This window comes from Neovison vison, chromosome 10 (assembly GCF_020171115.1).
Source record: "Neovison vison isolate M4711 chromosome 10, ASM_NN_V1, whole genome shotgun sequence".
Taxonomy (NCBI): Eukaryota; Metazoa; Chordata; class Mammalia; order Carnivora; family Mustelidae; genus Neogale; species Neogale vison.
In genome coordinates this window covers 39,544,370-39,565,477 of record NC_058100.1, presented here as the reverse complement: position 1 = coordinate 39,565,477, position 21,108 = coordinate 39,544,370, and the positions used below count along the sequence as shown (strand labels likewise).

General features: G+C 44.4%; 1 protein-coding gene across 11 annotated transcripts in view; it reads right to left on the bottom strand.

Annotated features, from left to right (window-relative positions):
* The window catches only part of SDCCAG8 (SHH signaling and ciliogenesis regulator SDCCAG8), a 228,725-nt gene that overhangs the window by 168,755 nt on the left and 38,862 nt on the right, over positions 1–21,108 (bottom strand). For all 11 annotated transcript variants that reach the window (XM_044267041.1, XM_044267044.1, XM_044267045.1 and 8 more), the window contains exons 7-9: positions 19,187–19,251; positions 15,288–15,476; positions 6,171–6,309 (exon numbers count right to left, since the gene is read on the bottom strand). In XM_044267041.1, the coding sequence (XP_044122976.1) occupies positions 6,171–6,309; positions 15,288–15,476; positions 19,187–19,251 (393 nt within the window). The remainder of the gene's footprint in view (positions 1–6,170; positions 6,310–15,287; positions 15,477–19,186; positions 19,252–21,108) is intronic.

Sequence of the window (21,108 nt, the reverse complement as noted above, 5' to 3'; positions counted from 1 at the left end):
TGTATTGTGAAAGATCTGGACGGTCACGCTTTTATTTTACTGCAAGGGGGGAGCCGCTTGAACAGAGAGAGTTACTTCTGGGGCCAGCAATGGGAGTATGGGAAAGATACAGAGGAACTGGAAGAGGCCTGAGCAAGACCATAGAAGTCCACCGTAATCAACTCTGCAGGCTTAAACTGGAGTGGAAAAGGTGGGCACAGCTGACGAAGGGACCCCATAGCCCGAAAGACAGAGTGATAACCTGGCAACTGATGGGATGGGGAGAGTGTAGGATGGGGAGGAGCCAAGATATTTTAAAGCTATGAGCCAGGGCTGCTGCTAAGCTGAGGAAAGAGAATGCAGACAACGGTAGGAGAAACGTGGGCGGGAGAATGGAGAGGAGCAGTAACTTGGTTGCGTAGATTTTCAGATGCTAACAGAATGTCATACACAAACAGAGGTCTAGTAGCAGCAAGAAATGGGGTCTGGTGCTCAGGAGAGCCATTAGAGCTAAAGCCACAAGGCGGGGATTCAAATGCAGGGAATGTGCTAGACATGGCAGGAGAGACCAATTCCTAGAATGAGGACAACGCTAGTGGAAGGCTAGGACTGTGGTTGAGGTTTCTGGAAAACAAGTGAAAAGAGATGAAGAGGAGTAGATCAGAGCAGTATAAGGACCCACGGGAGAAAATGTCAGATAAATCAAGGGGGAAGAGGACATGTTGTGATAAGACAGCAATGGCCTCCAAGACGCCAGAGTCAGGAGTCGAATGAAGACAGAGATGAGGTCACTGGGGTTAGCGATCAGGAAGTGCCTGGTGACCAGCAAGTGAGCAACTCAGCAGCATGAAGCCGGGCTGCGGTGTGCTCGGAGGGGGACGGACTGCGGCGACGGCGGACACTTACTGTGAAAGGCCCGCTGGGGAACCGGTGGCGAGGAGTTAGTCCCAGAAGTGGAAGCTGATCAAGCCAAGGCCGCCTGCTGTTTGTTTGAACAAGAATGAAGGCTGGGGGTGGGGGAGGAGGGAGACAGGGCAGGAGGGATCGAAGACACTAGAAGCCGTTTGACAAATCCCTGAGACTTCAGTAGCTTAGAGAAAGAGCTTTCATCTTGGGAAGTAAGAGGGCCCTGCACTCAGGGGGAAATGAGCAGAAGGCACGTCCGAGGGGTTAGTAGATGCCGAAGAGGCTGTTGCCTGTTGGCTGTGACGTCGGCGGCACAGGTCAGCTCCCGAGTGCGGGCGGACAGCGGAGATGGGGACACACAGAAACTGCGATTCCTGCCTACCAGACGGAAGGTGGCCAACCGCACAGAAAAGAGCTGCTAAATAGTACTTCTTTTTTTTTTTAAGGTTTTATTTATTTATTTGACATAGAGAGAGAGACACAGAGAGAGGAAACACAAGCAGAGTGGGTGGGAGAGGGAGAAGCAGGCTCCCCTGGAGCAGGGAGCCCGACACGGGGCTCGATCCAGCCAAAGGCCGACGCTCCATGACTGAGCCACCCAGGCGCCCTATAAATACTACTTCCATCCGCGGAGGGTGACCCGTATCAGCCCCCTGTGGAATTCATTCTGTGGCTTTCCTCAGCAACACTTGCCAGGCTGAAAGTAGCGATAGGAAAAAAATGTGTGCCTCTGCTGGGCACTGGCCCTGGGGGTAGACTAGAAAGATAAGAAGAAAAGACTTCTAGAGTCTTACTGGAAACAGATGACAATTCCCTAGTTAGTGAACATTTCCTGAGAACCTATTACATGCCACGCAGGATGCGAGGTGCTAAAGACTGACCAGTGATCAAGACGGGTCAGTTCCTTCCTCTCCGAGATTCTAAAGTTTAATCAAAGGGGCGCCGGATGGCTCGGTTGGCTAAGCGTCTGAGTCTTGATTTCGGCTCAGGTCGTGATGGCAGGGTCATGAGATTGACTGAGTCCCACACTGGGCTCCGCAATGAGCGTGGCACCTGCTTAGCGTTCTCTCTCTCTCTCCCTCTGCCCCTCCCCCTGCTCACACACGCACGTGCATGCACTCCTAAACAAATACATAATAAGTTTAATGGAAGATAAAGACAAATAAGGGAGACTAATACACTGATGACTGACGTACATAATGGGGAACAGTTCTTACCGGGGGGCAATTCAGCATGCACATGCACTGACATACACACACATGCACACATACATGCACACACATACACATTTGCACACATACATGCACACATACACACATAGGCATACGTGCACACGTGCACACACACATGCACACATGGACGCACACATATACATGCGTACACACGCACACACGTGTGCACACGTGCACACATACATGCACACGTATAAACACGTGCACACATACAGGCACACACTCATGCGCACACACATATACATACATGCATGCAAACGCACTCATACACATGCACGTGTGCACACGCAGGCACACACACCTGTGGGAACCCCTGACAATGTAAGGAGACATCTCTGGTCGCCAGAACCTGGGGAAGAGGAGGTACGCTCCCAGCATCCAGTGAAAAGAGGCCAGGGGTGCCGCTAAAAATCCTAGGATGCGCAGGCAGGACAGCCTCTCCAACAAAGAATGATGTAGTCCAAACGTCAGTAGTGCTGGGGCTGAGAAGCCCTGCTATGAACACGCATAAGAGGTACGTGGAATCTACGCATGGGAGAGCAGAGATTTTCTAAAGAGAGCAGCAGACCTGAAAGATGGAGAAAATATCCAGGTGGGGGGTGAAGAAGAATTTGCATGACGCGTGCAAACTCCCGGGGGCTACAATGGCAGCGCATAAACAAGGGACTGGAAGCCGTCACCATCAGAGGCGCTAGCTCTTGAGGAAATACTTTGTGCCAGAGTTTCCACAACTTAACAGATAACACATTTTAAAATGCGCCTGGGTAGCTCAGTCGTGAAGAGTCTGCCTTAGGCTCAGGTCATGTGCCAGGATCGCTGGGCTCCCTGCTCAGTGGGGAGTCTGCTTCTCCCTCTTCCTCTGCTCCCCCCTTGCCCAGTTCCCCGCCCTCCCAGCTCTGCTCCCTTGCACTCTCACTCTCTCTCAAAAAAATAATTTTTAAAAAATATAAATAAAATAAAATGCAGTCCTCATTAGCAATCCTCTAAGTCCGATATTATTTCTATTTTTCAGATGAGGAAAAACTGCAGCCTGGGGAATTAAGTAAGCTGTCCTGGGTCACGCAGCTGGGGAAATGATGCAGTTGAGTTGAATCTAGGTCTGCTAATGCTAATAAGACCTCACCCAACCTCTGACTGCTTTTCCAAGCTGAGAGGGGCTGAGTCTGTTGGAGGAGAGTAATAAGGAAGCACATGACAGACCTCAGAAGTACAGCAAAGGGCTTAGAGACTGTCCTGAGACGCGGACACTCCCAGACAGATTGGAAATCGAAGAATCACAGGATCAAACTGCCGTGAAGAAAGATCACTTCTGGGGCGCCTGGGTGGCTCAGTGGGTTAAGCCTCTGCCTTCAGCCCAGGTCATGGTCTCAGGGTTCTGGGATGGAGCACCACATCTGGCTCTCTGCTCAGCGGGGAGCCTGCTTCCCCTCCCTGCCCCTGCCTGCCTCTCTGCCTACTTGTGATTTCTGTCAAATAAATAAAATCTTTAAAAAAAAAAAAAAAAAGTCACTTCTGGCTGCAGTGTGCGCAACGGAGGGAAGAGGATGTTGGCATCCATAATCCAGAGACTATGGTGTCCTGAACAAGAAAGATGACAGTGAGGGAAGAACTCAACAGGAGTTCAGAAACTAAGATGTGCACTTAGTGATTGGCTGGACGTCAGGCGTGAAGGAGAGGATGGTGACCAGCTTTCCGGTCGAGGCACAGTAGCGGACAGAGGCGCCACTCCCTAGAGAACACAGCAGTGTTGGGGAGCAAATGTAATGAGTTCAGTTGAGGATGTAATGGAAGGAGGGGTGACACCTGGGTGGTACAGTCGGTTTAACGTCTGACTTTTGATTTCAGCTCGGGTTGTGATCTTGGGATCATAGTATTGAGCCCCGCGTTGGGCTCTGCACTCAGCAGGGAGTCTGCCTGAGATTTTCTCTCTCTCTCTGCCTCTCACCCTCCCCCTGTTTGTGTGCATGCAGGCACTCTCACCAATGAATGGATGGATGGATGGATGGATGGACGGACGGATGGACGGATGGATGGATGGACAGATGGACAGATGAATGGATGGATAGATCGATGGACGGACGGATGGATGGAAGGATGGATGAATGAATGGACAGATGAATGGATGGATGGATGGATGGACGGATGGATGGATGAATAGATGAATGGAAGGGGAAGAAGACCAGCCTGGACACGACAGGGGAGAAGACTGAAGAAGCAGAAGCTGGAATGAGGACACTGAGACGTTTAATGGCGAAAGGGAGGCAGAAAGAAGTGCTGGTCAGAGGGAGCAGATGCAGAGTCTGACATGCCTTGGACACGACAGTTCAGGTGACAGTTACCACAGAAGAGGGGACATGTTAGAGGTAAGCGAGCCAAAGGATATTGGGACTACGGCGTTGCATGATTAACAATATGATGTAGAAACATTCCAGGGTGATCAAAGGAGGTAGGCAGAGGGCGGTATGGACTGAACGTACCCCTCCAAAATTCATGTGTTGAAACCTAAGCCCCAATGCGATGGTACGCAGGTATGTGGCCTCTGGGAGGTGATTAGATCCTTAGGATGGAGCCCTCATGAGTAGGATTAGTGCCTTTATAAAAGAGCTCCCAGAGAGCTCCCACACCCCCTCGGCCATGTGAGGCTGCACAGGAAGAAGATGGCCATCTGTGAACCAGAAAGCATGCCCCCACCACACACCAGCTCTGCTGGTGCCTTCATCCTGGACTCCCCAGCCCCAGCACTGAGAGAAATCAATGTCTGCTGGTGAAGCCAGTCAGCCTCTGGCATTTTTGTTACAGCAGCCTGAGCAGACGACGAGGGGGAAAGGGTCAGACACTAATGTTCTTAAAAAGTGTCAAATTGCTAACAACTATTTCATAAACTCAAGTAATAACATGGATGAATTTCTTTAAAAAAAAACAAAAAAACCAGTGTCAAATAGTGACACTGTGACAAAGAATGATTGAGAGTTTCTATTGGTTAAAATCAGTGAGAGGAGAGACCATGACGATTTCAAAGAGGCTTGGCCACCAACAGAGAGGACAGAAGGAAGGCCCGGAACTGGCAGCAGGGAGCGGAGGGAGTGCTGGTTCCTCCATCGCAGCCGTTTGAGATGACGTGAGCAGCTTCACTGGAGGGCTCGAGAGTCCCAGTGTCATCGAGGGACAAGAGTCTGTACAAACGAACAACCAGGAGTGTCTGAGGAGACAAAGCCTATGAGGGAGTTTGGTCAGAATGGACCTAAGTTGCAGATGCACCAGGACAACAGTCATGGAAGCCGTGAAGGTCAGGGTCTGGGAAGAGTCAGGGAGGAACTGGGTAGGGACAGATGGACAAGAGAGTGACTGAGGAGCTGAATACAGGGGTCAAGGGCCCCATATCGTAATAAATACTGATGCTACCAAACAGCGTAGACCAAAGCTATCCGATGGAATGTGTGACAACAGAAATGTTCTACAGCTGCACTGCCCAGTACAGCGATCAGCTACTCGGAGTGTGGCTGGTGTGTCTACGGGAAACACGCAGCAGCCTCAGTGGACTCTGGTGCAGCCCCCAACACAGCAACGAATCAACAAGACCCTCCCACCATTCAGTGCTCGCCACACTGCCTGGTCACCAAGAGCTACTGATTGCCATCATTATCGTTCAGCACATGTGACTTAGCATCCACAAGGCCAGACCCATTCACAGCCAAGGATGCTGTCTGATACACATCATCTGTTATCGGTGGCGTGCCTGGAGGTTCTCAACACTCCGCAGGCTCAGGGGAGAAAACTTGTGTCGGCCGTCACACACAGACCCATACGCGTGGTGTTAGGTTTTCACAGCGTTCAAAATCATCAGCAAATGAGAAGATGAGGCATGTAAGCCTCTCCAAAGAAGACTTCTACCAGTAAATCTGTTTCATTTTGCAAAGTCAACATTAACAGATTGGTATTCACTCTGTGTGTTCGGAAGAAAGAGTCTAGTCATGGAAGAGGAACCATGGAAATACTTGGAAAAGAAAAGAGGGCCGCTTCAGCGTGCCTACATTTTGGTCTTCTGAGACTTGCCTTGGTTTTCTCGAAGTTGGCCTCCTCGGTCATGTGCATGGCCTGTTTCACCTGCTCATAAGCCCCGGCTTCTCTCTGCTGCACATCTGTCAAGCTGCTCCTGACGGAGACCAGCGCAGACATTAAGTCATCCCTCTCCCTGTGGGTAAGAGAACATTTGAACAAGAAATGGTCAAGCGATCGTGTATTCCTAAGTCATAAAGGGAAAGGCATTCACACGCCCTGGAAGAAGAGCCAGGGTGGGCCGGCTCGGCGTGCCGTGAAGCATGCCGGGAGAAAGGCCCTCTGTCCTCCCTTGGTGAGGGGCAGGCAGAGCTGCCAGAAAGGCTGGGCATCGATGGCAGGGCTGCATCTGCCTGGGACAATGACCTATTGTGGCGAGGACGGTCCCACTGTGGGCTGCAGAGTAGAGCCCAGAAAACAGGAAGTTGGTTGAAAAATTAGAGGGGTGGGGAGAGGGGGAAAAAGGAATAAGACAGAGAGGGTGGGAACTCAACTTCAAAGTGGAAGTTAACATCTTCAGGGGCTACTAAGACCTTCTCTACACTGCTGACTCTCCCCCACCCCATTTGTCTGAACAAACAGGTCCTTTCCTGTTTGTCTTCCTCCACGATCCCCTTTTCCTCCCTTCTCTTTCAATTAAATTTTTTGCCCTCCTTATGAACACATTTCTTCTTTCAGTGGGTGGGACTGCCAAATCCCTCAACTACCCTGGTCACGCAGAGAACAGTCAGGATTTAACAAAATCTCTTCCCAGTGGCTTTGATCGCTGCTTGGCTCCACACCCTTGTCAGCAATTCTCAGAAGTCCTCGAAGCTAACCACTTCTTGGGGACAGATGCAACCAGATGCCAAAACACTCCAGCGTGTAAACTAGCAAAGATCCAACCTCCTGGGTTAAATAAATCCCGTAGAAGATTTTAGGATATTTGGAACTTTCTATGCACACAAAGCAAAAAAAAAAAAAAAAAAAAAAAAAGTAAGCTGGATGGTTCTGCTGCTTTTCCACACTTTGTTAAAGAGTTCAAGTTCTAAACTGTGGTTTCAAATTCAGTTCAAGTAACTGCTTGCAGTTTCCTTTTTTTTTTTTTTTTTTTTGCCAAGTCCTAAACTACCAGGAAAGAGCCAACTCTGATTTTTTTTAAGTTTAGCAAGCTTGAAGGAGGAATAATCTCAAAGGTTATAATCTCTGAGTTTGAGTTGCTTTCAGAATTAACCAGTGACTGGATTTTAAAAAATGAGAAAAAAAATTTTTTTTAAGATTTTATTTATTTGACAGAGAGAGAGAGAGAGCACAAGCAGGGGAAGCAGCAGGCAGAGGAAGAGGGAGAAGCAGGCTTTCCTGCTGAGCAAGGAGCAGGATGCGGGGCTCCATCCTAGGACCCTGAGCCAAAGGCAGATGCTTAATTGACTAAGCCACCCAAGAGTCCCTAAAAAAAGCTCTTAAAGATAAAATGGTTTAAACTATTTGTGGTATTTGGAAAGCACTCATATTTTAAGAAATATGTAATACTGAACAAAGTTACAATTATTAGCAGTTTCATAAAAGCCCGTTTTGTTTAAAAAAAAAAAAAAGATTCCTTCAACTTTCGTAAAATTCATGGGAGCATAGTGATCTTCATTCCAGAATTTCCTGCTGTGCTCTGATTTGAAAAAAAAAAAAATTTACTCTTCAATTCCTTTGTTCTAAAGGAAATGAAAAAAAGGAGTTAATTATTTTGATCAAATACAATCAAACAGAATGGTTATGTGAAAGAGGAGAAGAATCAAAGCACGGTTAAATCATTCTAGTTAAGTCACACAGATTACTCGAAGGCAAAGTGAATTTATATTTATTTGCATTTCAAAAAAGCTCTAGCATAAAAGAAGACTCGCTTCATTGAGAATATGCAGTCCAACTAGAACCTAGGAGTCTAGAAGAAAATAAAAATTCACTCTTTAAAGACAGCAAGTCAAAAAGGGCATCAGATTGCTGTAAGTTGGACTGAGAAAGGCTTCAGCGATGGTCTTGGTGCTGCCGCGTGCTCACTGAAGCCAAAGTTCTGACTAAAGAGAATTAACCAAAAAGCTCAGTGTTGATAGTTCACCGACAGGATCAAAATCGATCAAATCTGCTCCTCACAGGAGACTTAACGTTTAATATATTTAATCTCTTTTCAGTATGTCCTCTGGTGGAGAGGAGTCTGCCACATTCGCAGATACTCAGTGGAATAAAGGACAAAAGACCAAATGAACACATATTGACTCCGCTATAGCAGGGCACCAAAAAAGGTCAAGGAAAACTCTTCCCACTTCTAAAATCTCAGGATCTGGATTTAAAAAGTCACGAGGCTGTTTAGCTGTTCTCGTTCAGAATCTTGCCAGACTATCGACTCATCAAGTTCAGAGGACAGACAGTCATCAAAGATGAACACCCCAAACACTGATGTCCTGCTAAGCTCAGCAGCCAGCAGTGAGCCCGGGCATGGTGATACCGAACATCTGTACGGCCGCCGGAATGACACACTCCAGTTTTCTGGAAGAGAAATGCGCCACATGCTTGAAGGTGGCCCTCAGATCACCTGGAAAGCTCCGGAGAGATGCCCAAATTGCACACACACTTCCAGGCCCAGGAAGCCATCTTGATAATTTGGGATCAGCCACTCAGTCGCTACATTTTTGGTTTTGCTTTGCTTCAGCTCGGTTGGCCCACTTCTAAAGGGCAAGCACCTGAAACAGACCCAGCTCTGGGCACATTAGCCCTGTCCTCAACACGAGGCTTTGCTTCCAGTCCCACTCCCAGGTCACCTTCTTGGTTTAGCCCCTTTTTTCAGCCCCAGCCCCACGCTACTCCACATTATCTGGCCTTCGGGAGCAGCCCAGCCCAGCCGTCCAGGAGAGCGACCCAGGCAGCCGCAGGCCTGCTCCAGAGGTCGCAGCCCACAGGCCCAGCCCAGAGCCAGGCCCAAGTGTGCTGCTCCCAGTGGGAAGCTGTACAAATACACGGGACGGGCCAGTGTGAGTGAGAGGTGGCAGCGTGCTAGATTTCCATCTGCAACGGCGGAAGGTCTGCAAGTGATGGGAGAACACCATCGAAGCGTCCTCAAGGAGTTTCTGAAGCGGCGTCAGCGGCACAGAGTCCCTGCTGCCACGTTCCCTGAAAGGATCCCCGTGAAGGCAGCTCACGCAGAAATCGAGGCAAGGAGCACGGGGGGTGGGGGGCCAGTGCTGGGATAAGCCAGCGATCAAGTGTGGAGTATTTAAGGAATTTAGTGCAACAATCAGAGCAACAAGGACGAGAAAGTCCCTGAATAATCTGGGTCAGATGTTTAAAAATAAGGTCTGATATATAGGCACGAGCTTCATCTTGAAAGATAAGGTGCCTAAGAAATGCCTGGAATTCCTCAGTTATTTCACAATGAGAACCAGTTCCAAGCATAACTAAGAATCATTAGTATTACTCCTGTCGTTCAGAAGCGAGTCTAGAAGGCTCGCAGTAACACCTCCTTGTTCCACATTACTGGGAAGTTCCTGCCATAGTCTTTCAGAGGCAACTACATACCACATTGCCAAGACCCACTCAAAATTCACGAGCCAGGGGCGCCTGGGTGGCTCAGTTGGTTAAGCGACTGCCTTCGGCTCAGGTCATGATCCTGGAGTCCTGGGATCGAGCCCCACATCAGACTCCCTGCTCAGCAGGGAGTCTGCTTCTCCCGCTGATCTCTCTCCTCTCATGCTGGCTCTCTCTCAAATAAATAATTAAATAAAATCATTTAAAAAATCAAAAAAAAAATCCACGAGCTGGACTAAAGGCCCAGGAGAACACAGTAGGAATCACTTCTCCTCTCTGAACCCTGCACTGAAACTTCTCCAAGGCACTAGGCGCTATAGAAAAGGACCTAATTACAATCCTGATGATCATGCGAAGGTGTTTTGATCATTGGGCAAGAAAGAGTCGTTCTTGTCGCTCTGACTCATCTCAAGGCATAAAGAGGATAAAGAGGATAAAGAAGTTCGGAAACACTGTGAGGACTTCAAAGCGACTTCTAAAATGTATCCAGCGTCATCAACAGTTGTCAAGTGTACTCTCCAGAAAGTCCTTACGGCTCTAACACAACTCCATGAGCATACTGGTGGTCCTCCACCAGGTCATGCCTGATCCTGTCCCTTTCAAGTGTTCGAGGCACTCTTGTCCTATATGCGATACATTCTATGCTAAAAGTTCAACAAAGGAACTTACAGCTCGTGTCATAATGCCACATTTCAAGGAGAGGCCAGGAGATTCATTTGATTCACTTTTTAAAATTCCCACTTAGAGTCCTTCAGGAAATTCCATGATACAGCTCATTGCAGGGTCCGGGCTTCTAATTATGCAGAAAACTAAAAATCCAAACCTAAAAAGTGCTGGCCACTCTTCAAAGGCAGCATAACACTCAATATTCAGCCTCCTGCATTAATAAGTTGAAAGAAGCTGACCACCAGCTGAGGGCAAAGGAATCCTATAGACAAAGGTTTCATTGACAATAAAAGCAGGAGCCTTCCACTGTACTCTGTAAGGAAAGCAGAACATGAGCTCATGATATGCTGACAAAGCAGAAAACTGAACAGAGAAGGCTGACATTTATTTTAAAAGGCTGAGCTAAAATGCAGGATAGAGACAAAGGAATACATAACCAAGGAAGAATCTAATTTCTAAAAGACTGCCAGCCTTCAAGTCAATGTAAACATTGTAGCTTCCTCTTAAATTATGTTTCTAATGACCTACAAGGATAATCTGAAGGCAGCAGGGGGAAAAAAACCCTTCTTTCCTTTGTTGGCTTATGATAGACTTCTTAGCTAAACTCTGTTTCTCTTCATCTGTGTGACTTTGAACATGCTTTTTGCCCTTTTTAAATGAATTTTTCATTACATTTTCCTTGTAAATGTGATTACCAACATGGTTAAAGACCCATCTGACAACTACTTTCGATTTTGATGCCATCTTCCCCCTCTCCAGAGGTAATCCTTGTTAAATATTGGGTGCTTATCCTTTCAAACCTCTTTTTATGCCTGTATATGAGCCTGGAGAAAATACATGGTATGGTTGTGTATGGACTTTTTTTAAAAAATAAAAATACAAACAGGTTTCATTGCAGACATGTCTTTTTCATCTTTATTTTTTTCCTTCAACAATATGTTGTGGGACTTAGTCCCACATTAGTACCTACAGATCTACCTCTTTTTCTCTTCTACTATGCATAACATAATTTATCTAAACCTCTAAAGTATATTTAGGTTGTTCACATCTAAAAGAAGCACTTCTTGTTTTCTCCACAATTTCCGTACTCGCAACACTTCTGACACCTTACGTGTGCATTTTCCACACCAAGCCATTTTCTATTTTCAGTTGATACTAACTCAGTTGGGACATTAATTTCCTGGAGTCAGCACAGACCCCAAGGTTAGGGCTCAGTCCCATAAGACTGTCCCCCACTTCAGGCACCAACTGCAAGTCCCAGATGGTCACCTATACTTCTGGACAACTGGCCCTAAGTCAGGGGTTCTCGTGACCTCTTCCTCAGCCTTGATCATTTGCTATGACAGCTCACAGAACTCAGGGAAGTGCTTTACTTCTATTTTCCATTAACTATCAAGGAGACACTGAGGGATAAGGAAGAGAGGCACAGGGCAGTGCGTGGGACGCGGCAGGAGACGAGGTGTGGAGTTTCGGTGCCTTCTCTGGGCGTGTCACCCTCCCAGCCCCTTGATCTGTTCACCAAACCAAAAGCCCTCCAAATTCCATTGTTTAGGGTTTTTAGGGAGGTTCTACAGGCATGATTGATAAAATCATTAGCCACTGGTGACTGAACTCAGTCTCCAGTCCCTGCCAACTCCCCAGAGACTGGGGAGTAGGGGCTGAAAGTGCCCATCCTCTAATCACATGGATGGTTCCCCTGGCAACCAGTGCCCCGCCCCCCCATCCTTAGTGAGTTTCCAAAAGTCATCTCATTAACATAAACTCAGGTTTGGCTGATCTTGTAAGAATAACAAAAGATATTCCTTTCACCTTGATGTGCCAGAGCTATTTCAGGAGCAGGGGACAGAAACCAAGTGTCACAAAGGATGTTCCTATCATTCTTATCCTTTAGGACATTACAGGGGTTTCAGGAGCTCTACACCAGGAACTAGAGATGAAGACCAAAATATGTATTTCTTATCATATCACAATATCACAACACCAATTACAAATAATGCTGTGAAAGCATTCCCTAGAACGGCCCCATTATGCACATATATAGGCTCTTTGGGATAGATTTTGAAACATGTAACACACAATCAACTACTAATGGATAATGTTAAATTACCCTACAAAGTACTATCAACTTACAGATCCCACCAGCAGTGTGTGAAAATGCTCACTCATGGCCTCCCTAACCCTTGTCACTATCAGTCTCTTCAATTTTCGCCAACATGAGGGCTCGATTTTTTGGAAATCTGTATTTCCCTGAATAATAACAGAGTAAACACCCTCTCGTATATTGACGTCTTCCTCCCTGATTGCTTGCCCATCCTTATTCCTTATCCACATTGCAACTAGGCAGTTGGTCCTGTGTTTGTTTCAAAGGACGTTTTTAGATAGTATACCAACTTTTTGTTATGTAACATGCAAATATTTTCCCCAGTCTTTTCATTTCAGTTTGCATCATTATATCATAAGTAGTTTCTTTTTAATGAAGTTAAATGTATATATATTTTTTCCTTTATGGCATTCATTTTCCATTCCATGTTCAGGACTTGACCTAGCCAAAAGCCATATAGTTTTCTATATTTTCTTTTAATGTTTTTATAGACTGAGTAATATTTGGGTCTTTTACCACCTTGAATTTGTTTTTGTGAAGTATGGTTCTTTTTTTTCAAATGTAAACAGGCAAATTTTTAACTCCTCTGAGCCTCAGTTTCCTTAGCCACAAAACAGGTGTAATATTTACCTCACACATGCTTTACTAAGGCTAAGAAAGATTATGTTTTTAAAGTGCCTGGCAGAGTCCTCTGGTATATAATAAATGTTTGCCACATGGTAGTTGCATCTGAAAAAATATTTAATATATACTTAATAAATTTTACAGTTATACAAAATATGTAAGAATGGGGCGCCTAGGTGGCTCAGTGGGTTAAAGCCTCTGCCTTCAGCTCAGGTCATGATCCCAGGGTCCTGGGATCAAGCTCCATCTATGGCTCTCTGCTCAGCAGGGAGCCTGCTTCCTCCTCTCTCTGCCTGCCTCTCTGCCTATGTGTGATCTCTGTCTATCAAATAAATAAATAGAATCTTAAAAAAAAAAAAACATAAGAATGATCTAATAATATATTTAATTAATGTAATATTTAACAACAAGCAGGACCATCAACTCTGATCATAAAAAATTATCAGTCCATACTGGAGAAATTCAGTTTTTATGTAACAACCAACAGTTTAGTTATGTATGGAAACAACAGCTACCTGACATCTTGATTGCTTTCTAAGTAGGAGAGGTACAGAGGAGTTTTAATATTTGTAGAGCATTTATTATTTGGCAGGAACTGTTTTAAGCACCGTGTAGGTATTCTTTCAAAGAACCCTCAAAATAATGCTATTAAGGTACTTTTATCTCCATTTTAAAAATACAGAAATTGAGGCAGAGAGGTTAAGTCACTTTCATGAGGTTGCACAGGCAACTAGCAGTAGAACTAGAATATGAGTCGAGGCAGTTTGTGCTCCAGGACAAGGCTAAGTGCCCCGGTAAAATCCCAACACGTGGGTATTATTCCCCCAAAAAAGAGACGTCCGGACTCAGACAGGTAAAGTAACTTGTCCAAAGGTCAAAACATTGGGGTAAAATGGGTCTGACTTTAACGACCAAGTCTTTCCACTCTCCATGCCAGTTCCAACCAGAGGAACTCTGACTGCCAAAATGCCTTGTCTATGACCAGCAAACCCGCACCTGAGTGTGTGCCCCAGGCCAGGTCCTCGGCCAGAAGCCAGGGACACAGAAATAAATGCACCACAGATGCCACCTCCAAGTACACGCAATGTATTATAAAGTCATAGAAGGAAGGAGCCTAAGTCGGTTGAGCACAGGATGGGGTGAGGCTGGCGAGAGAAGACTTTTGGAGGCGGTGACGTCTGGGCTGTTTAAATGAGCCCCAACAAGCAGAGAGGGGAGACCTTTAGCACGGAGAAGGGAGGGCCCGGGAGAACACACACTATGAACCACCACTGGATGGCGTCTTAAATAACAATTCTCCAATTCCACAGGATAATCTCTCAGGAAAAGGCATCCCGGGAGCAGTGAAGATAGAACAAAAAAGAGGCAGACAGAGAACCGCAGTATGTCAGCCCAGATGAAAACGCGGACCGTACAAAAGCTCATCTGGAACTTGTCCTTAGTCCTCTTCAAATACTGACAGTGGATCTAAGGGTGCCTCCTCCAATGCACTCCTCATGGCAGGCACGTGATGAAGACGTGATAAAAACTCACCCTACCTAGCCTTCTGCTGGGAAATCCAAGATTTGAAAAAATCAAAAGAATTCCTCTCAGGGGCACCTGGGTGGCTCAGTCAGTCACTGGTCACTCAGTCAGTCAGTGACAAGTGAAGTCAGTCACTTCAGCCAAAGTGTCTGCCTTTGGCTCAGGTCATGATCTCAGGGTCCTGGGACCGAGTCCCACATCGGGCTCCCGGCTCAGCGGAGAGCCCGCTTCTCCCTCTCCCTCTGCCCCCACCCCCGCTCATGCTCCTTGTTCTCTCTCTCAAATACCTAAATAAAAAATATTGCAAAGAAGAATTCCTCTCAAATTCAGCTTTGTTACAAATAGTGCTGGATTTGCAATTATAGACTCGTAGACATGAACAGAACCGTAGAGATTAGCTACCTCAATTCTCTCAATTCGAGATGAGACCGAGTCCAAGAGAAGTAAAATGACTTGCCCCAGTGACCTGGTCACACACAGCTGGTAGCACCCACCTGTCTTCAAGAAAGCTCCAGGGAAATAAAATAAAATCTATTTTATTTGAAGCTGTGCATCAATCCCGCGTGAGGCAGCACACGGATAAAAGAACACAATGATCCCTTAAAGACACAGTTTCCAGGTTGCGAAGCCTCCGTGTGGAGAGGCGTACTTACTTGGTCAGTCTCTCAATGGTCTGCACATGAACGTTACTATGGGTTTGGGAGAGAACAGCTTCGTGCTGAGCACATTTCAAACAAAGGCCACCCACACGGTTAGACATATTAGCAGCGAGAAGAGACTCTTTATGCTTTAGTCGCTCCTTAAGATCTTCACAGTTTTTCTGATATTCAGCTAGGTCTTTCCTGAAAAGAAGGGAAAGAAAATTCTAGCAAATGACCATGTACACGACTGTCACCTGCATCACCCTACATGTAACTGCCATTGTCACTTCCGGTTGCTTACTTTGTGAGATGCTCTGTATACAAAATCTAATTAATTCTTACCACAACCCTGAAATGTGTGATTATCCTAATTGACACTCTGAGTAAAATGAGACTTGAATATATGAAATAATTAGCCCAAGTTCTTGTAAGATTTTAACACAGATTAGTCTGCCTCTTGATACCAGCTCTTTTCAAAGGCTCCATCTCCATTATGTTATATTATTCACTGCTCGAAAATAAAACTCCAAGTACAAATCCTAAGTCATTTCTCTTAATAAAAAGGCCAGGTAACGTAACACAACATCTTTCAGTTGAGGGAAATATCCTAGTCCGAGTGTTAACCCTTAAATGTGCAGAGTGCCTTAGAAGCTCATGGATTTCATTCACGAGTCATTTATTGTTGCCTATTCTTCTTTAGGAGGAAAAAAAAACCCCAAGATTATCTAACCACAAAGTTCTATAAAGAGCTATTTCAAAAGCAAGTGGGCTACTCTCTTCTTCTAGAAAGAAGTTACAGAAAATTTAGCAGTCATAAAGATTTATGAGTAGCAGCTATTAGCTGGAAATATGCAGTTTGCTAAAAAAAAAGGGGGGGGTTTGCTGAGGAAGTGTGTGTGTGTGTATTTACCTTGTTTTACTGTATGAGATAGTCGATGAGGTTCTCCATGCTGACTTTTTAAAGATAAAACCACCAGTGTATGGGTTGTATTCCTGCAAACACACATGCACACACACACCCACACACACACCCCCCGCCCCAAGTAAAGCTTTGGTAAAGTCAGCTGGGACAACTGAGCTTCCTTGCACAGACATTCCTTTCCTACTGTATATTATATATATTTTTAAAAAGTTCCTAGCTTACAAAGGAGAAGACAGCCCTTAAGTGCTCGGACTACTGAAAGCAGAGACTTTGTCTCCAGCTCAATCAACTCTGTTGTCAGTTCCTGTCACACTCAGGGGGGCTGTAGCTATCTTAACTTGCTATCACAGAAGAGAGGCCAATAATCTAGACTCCTGGACACACGACCTCCACTCTGGGATTCGGGGGCTCTCAGGCAGCCTTGAGGAGGGAGGAGAGATCTGCAAGCAATCTAAGGGTTAAAAAAGCTAATCTAACCACTGCCTGAAGTGGGGTGGGGGGAAGCCGTTTTGCCCTATGCCCGAGATAATATCTTCAATGTAGTAAGTTTTCTTTTTAAATACCATATAGAAAAAGTCTGATTTTCAAAGACTTTGTAAAAAGAACTTTGGAAGCACATTCCAGGATCAAAGGGTCTCCATTATTATTTCTGTCAGTTTCAAATTCAAAACCCTTAGGTAGATTTGATTACCTGAAATGGTAAAAAAGAAAGAAAGAAAGAAAGAAATAGATACCAGAAAGCCAGAGTTTCTGAGAATGGTGGTTTTCTCTCTTTCTTAAAGAAAATGACTCTTTAAATAATCTTAAGGTATATTAAAAGGAAAAGGGAGAAGTAGAAGGTTCAGGGAACAAAGTCTACTTCATTGCAAAGCAGTATTTTAATGTAATTAAAGATGGCACATTTGACAAAATAAGTCACATGCCATTACTTTAAAAAATGAAGAATCAGGGGCACCTGGGTGGCTCAGTGGGTTAAAGCCTCTGCCTTCAGCTCAGGTCGTGATCCCAGGGTCCTGGGATCGAGCCCCGCATCGGGCTCTCTGCTCAGCAGGAGTCGGCTTCCTCCTCTCTCTCTGCCTGCCTCTCTGCCTGCCTCTCTGCCTGCCTCTCTGCCTACTTGTGATCTCTGTCTGTCAAATAAAAAAAAAAAAAAAAAAATCTAAAAAATGAAGAATCAGGCATTTGGGTGGCTCAGTCGGTTAAGCAACTGACTCTTGACTCTGGCTCAGGTCACGATCCCAGGGCTGTGGGACTGAGCCCTGTGTCCAGCTCCACGTTCAGCATGGAATCTGCTTCAGATCCTCTCTCTCCCTCTGCCCCTCCCCCTGCTTGAGCTCCCTCGTGCTCTCCATTTCTAAGAAACAAAACACAAAAACTGAAGAATCGAAACACACAGAAATAAAAATATAATAAAGAGAGATAAAAACCAAGAAAGTAAATATTAGGTCACTTTATACGTTAGGTTCTTCATTAAAAAATAAAAGTCTCTACAAAAATCCTAAAACTAATCAGGCTAAGGTATAAAGTACATAAGAGTGTATTAAAAAATGAATGACAGGGGAGCCTGGGTGGCTCAGTGGGTTAAGCCGCTGCCTTCGGCTCGGGTCATGGTCTCAGGGTCCTGGGATCGAGTCCCGCATCGGGCTCTCTGCTCAGCAGGGGGCCTGCTTCCCTTCCCCTCTCTCTGCCTGCCTCTCTGCCTACTTGTGATCTCTCTCTGTCAAATAAATAAATAAAATCTTTAAAAAAAATGAATGATAATGTACATGAAAGTCATGAGTTCTGGTTCTAGGTATGACTCTGCTTATGTCTCCAAACAATATGTGGCCTAAAGATTTTATATTTTAGTGCAAATTAGAACTTACTAAAACTATAAAAAGAACTTTAAAGTTTATTTGATTAAAATATATTTCACAGCCATTATTTAAAATAAGGTTTAACACCCCCCCAAAATCAATTCCTGGTATCTTTTCCTGCCTACAGTACATAATAAATCACTAATCGTTAATCTGTAATATATAGTCCTTATTGACACTTCTAAAAAAATGTCAGAAAGTACATGAAACCTTAATGTGTATACAGAAGTCCTCCCCAAACCACAGTTTCCCATTCCATGATTTGAGTTATACAAGGTCAACCGAGGTCCAAAAGGAGATGATTCTCCTTCTGACGGACCACTGGAAGGTCAGTGGCAGCCTAACAATACATCACAATGCAAACTTCATTCCCCCCACTTCATTTCATCGCATCATCTCAAGGAGGATCAGTACAAGACAGTATAATATTTTGAGACACCACATTCCCATAACCCTTATTACAGTATATTGTTATAACTATTCTATTTTATTATTAGTTATTGCTGTTAATCTCTTACCGTGCTTAATCTCTTACTAAATTAAACATTACCTTAAGATACATATATATCTATAGATATAGATATCTATATATATATGAAAAAAACAATATATATAAGGTTCAGTACTATCCACAATTTCAGGCATCCACGGAGGGTCCTGGAACATATCCCCCACAGAGAAAGGAAGACTAGTATACACATATTCTTCACATATAGAAAAATACTCAAACTATTATTGTTACAACTTTAAAAGTTAGATAAAAATATCTATAGAGGAAAAAAATACCTGTTTGTAATTTGAAAACTAGGAATTTTATTTTCAGTATTTTATTTTAAAAGCATAATTTCTATCAGAGCAGCTAGTGATTCTTATTTCTATGAGAAAACATAAATATTTCATAATTGATGAAGGGATAAAATTTTTAATTTAGCTCACAGTTCTTTGAAATGGGATTTCACAATTTTATGCCCCTGTTCCTTTAATAACTTGAGGATATTTCTTATCTCGAACATAAAATGTCATCAAGTAATTCCTAAGTTGAGTAGAACTGGCAGGTCAGCAAACATTCAAATATATTTTAAGATCATTATGCTTTTGCTATAATTTTGCTATAATTTTTAATGATACTTTACCTCAAGATTTTCAATTGCGATTCCAGGATCTCACCCTTCTCTTCATAAGTAAGTTTTAGCTTCTCCTTTAGAAAAGAAATAAAAGTGTACATTTTCTCCATGCTCTGTGCTTTACCAGCAAGTTTTAATTATTATTATCCTCAATTTTTGTCCTTTTACCCAAGAAGAAAATAATGTGTCCTCTCAAGAAACACTTTCCCTAGTTCACCCAAACTTTTGTACTTTTACTGAGTACCCACTCTTTGTGGACTGAGTCATAAAATGGTTATTACTGCCCTCCCCGTCAATTTTTTTCAAAAATGCATATATTAGATCTTACTTCTAAAAGTATGATTCTGAGAAAAAACTATTTTATTTTATTTTAAAGATTTTATTTATTTGCCAGAGTGAGAGAGAGGGAGAGAGAACACACAAGCAGGCAGAGAGGCAGGCAGAGGCAGCGAGAGAAGCAGGCTCCCTGCCAAGTAAGGAGCCTGATGCAGGACTCCATCCCAGGACCCTGGAATCATGACCTGAGCCAAAGGCAAGGGCTTAACCAACTGAGCCACCCTGGCATCCCAGGAAAAACCAATTTTAACCTATAAGGTCCATGAGGGCCAGGATCAAACCTTACTGGAGTCCCCCACTGTGACTGCTGTGTATTGACATACAATAAATGAGGGCTGGATCAGTGATAATAGAAAAGTTATAAATCACAATAAATGACAGACCAAATGGATGTCCTAGCTACGAGGGGCTGCTGGAAGCCCACTGTTCTTTCATTCAACAAATATTTATAGGGTATCTGAGATGAAGATGTCTTTCATCCAGGAGCTTATACTCTTGGAAGGAATAGAAAAACACGGGACAATTTTAATTACATATAATTCACTCCAGGGAGGTATATAGAAGGTAAGCTGAAATCAGAGATGCAGGAACTTATAATTCAGCTTACGAGAAGTGAAGAAGGCTTCCTGGAAGAAGCGTTAATACTTAAAGGATTAACTTCCAACAGAGCACAAGGCACAGAGGCTGGAGAAAACAAGCTGCATGTTTGGCCGGGGAGTGGATCAGTATCCACTCACGGATCCAGTGCTAGATAGAAAAATGGATAGAAACGGGTGAATAGGTGAGAATGGGCCATGAGGAGAAAAAACATACAAGACCTTTACCCTGACAACTCATGTAATCTCCGTGTAGCAGAGGCATTGGGTGGACATTGAAAACTTGACCGGATTTGAATCTTAAGTCACTCTGAAGTGTAGAACAGAGAAGACCAACGAGGTGCATTGCATCTACATAGGGAAGAGATATGCCCCTACCCACCCCTGCTTGTGCTCTCTCTCTCTCAAATAAATTAACAGACTCTTCAAAAAAATAAAATAAAATAAAGGACCAGATGAGATAATATCAGCAAGCTTCAGGACACCTGGGTGGCTCATCCTTTAAGGTCTGTCTTCAGGTCGGGCCATGGTCCTGGGATCGAGTCCTGCCATCAGGCCCTTCTCTCTGCCTGCTGCTACCCCTGCTTGGGCTCTCTCTTTTCCTCTCTCTTTCTGACAAATAAATAAATAAAATCTTTAAAAATAAATAAATAAAGATCTCTTTTCCCCCTGGTGACATAGTTTAAGGACAATCTCAATCAAAGCCTCATAATGGCTTTCTAGAACTTGACAAATTAATTCTAAAATGTATTTGGAAATACAAAAGGTCAGGCATAAGACACTTTTTTTTTTTTTTAAGATTTATTTATTTTAGGGGTGCCTGGGTGGCTCAGTGGATTAAAGCCTCTGTCTTCTGCTCAGGTCATGATCACAGGTTCTGGGATCGAGCCCCACATTGGGCTCTCTGCTCAGTGGGGAGCCTGCCTCTCCCTCTCTTTCTCTGCCTACCTCGCTGCCTCTTTGTGATCTCTGTCTGTCCAGTAAACTAAAAAATGAAAA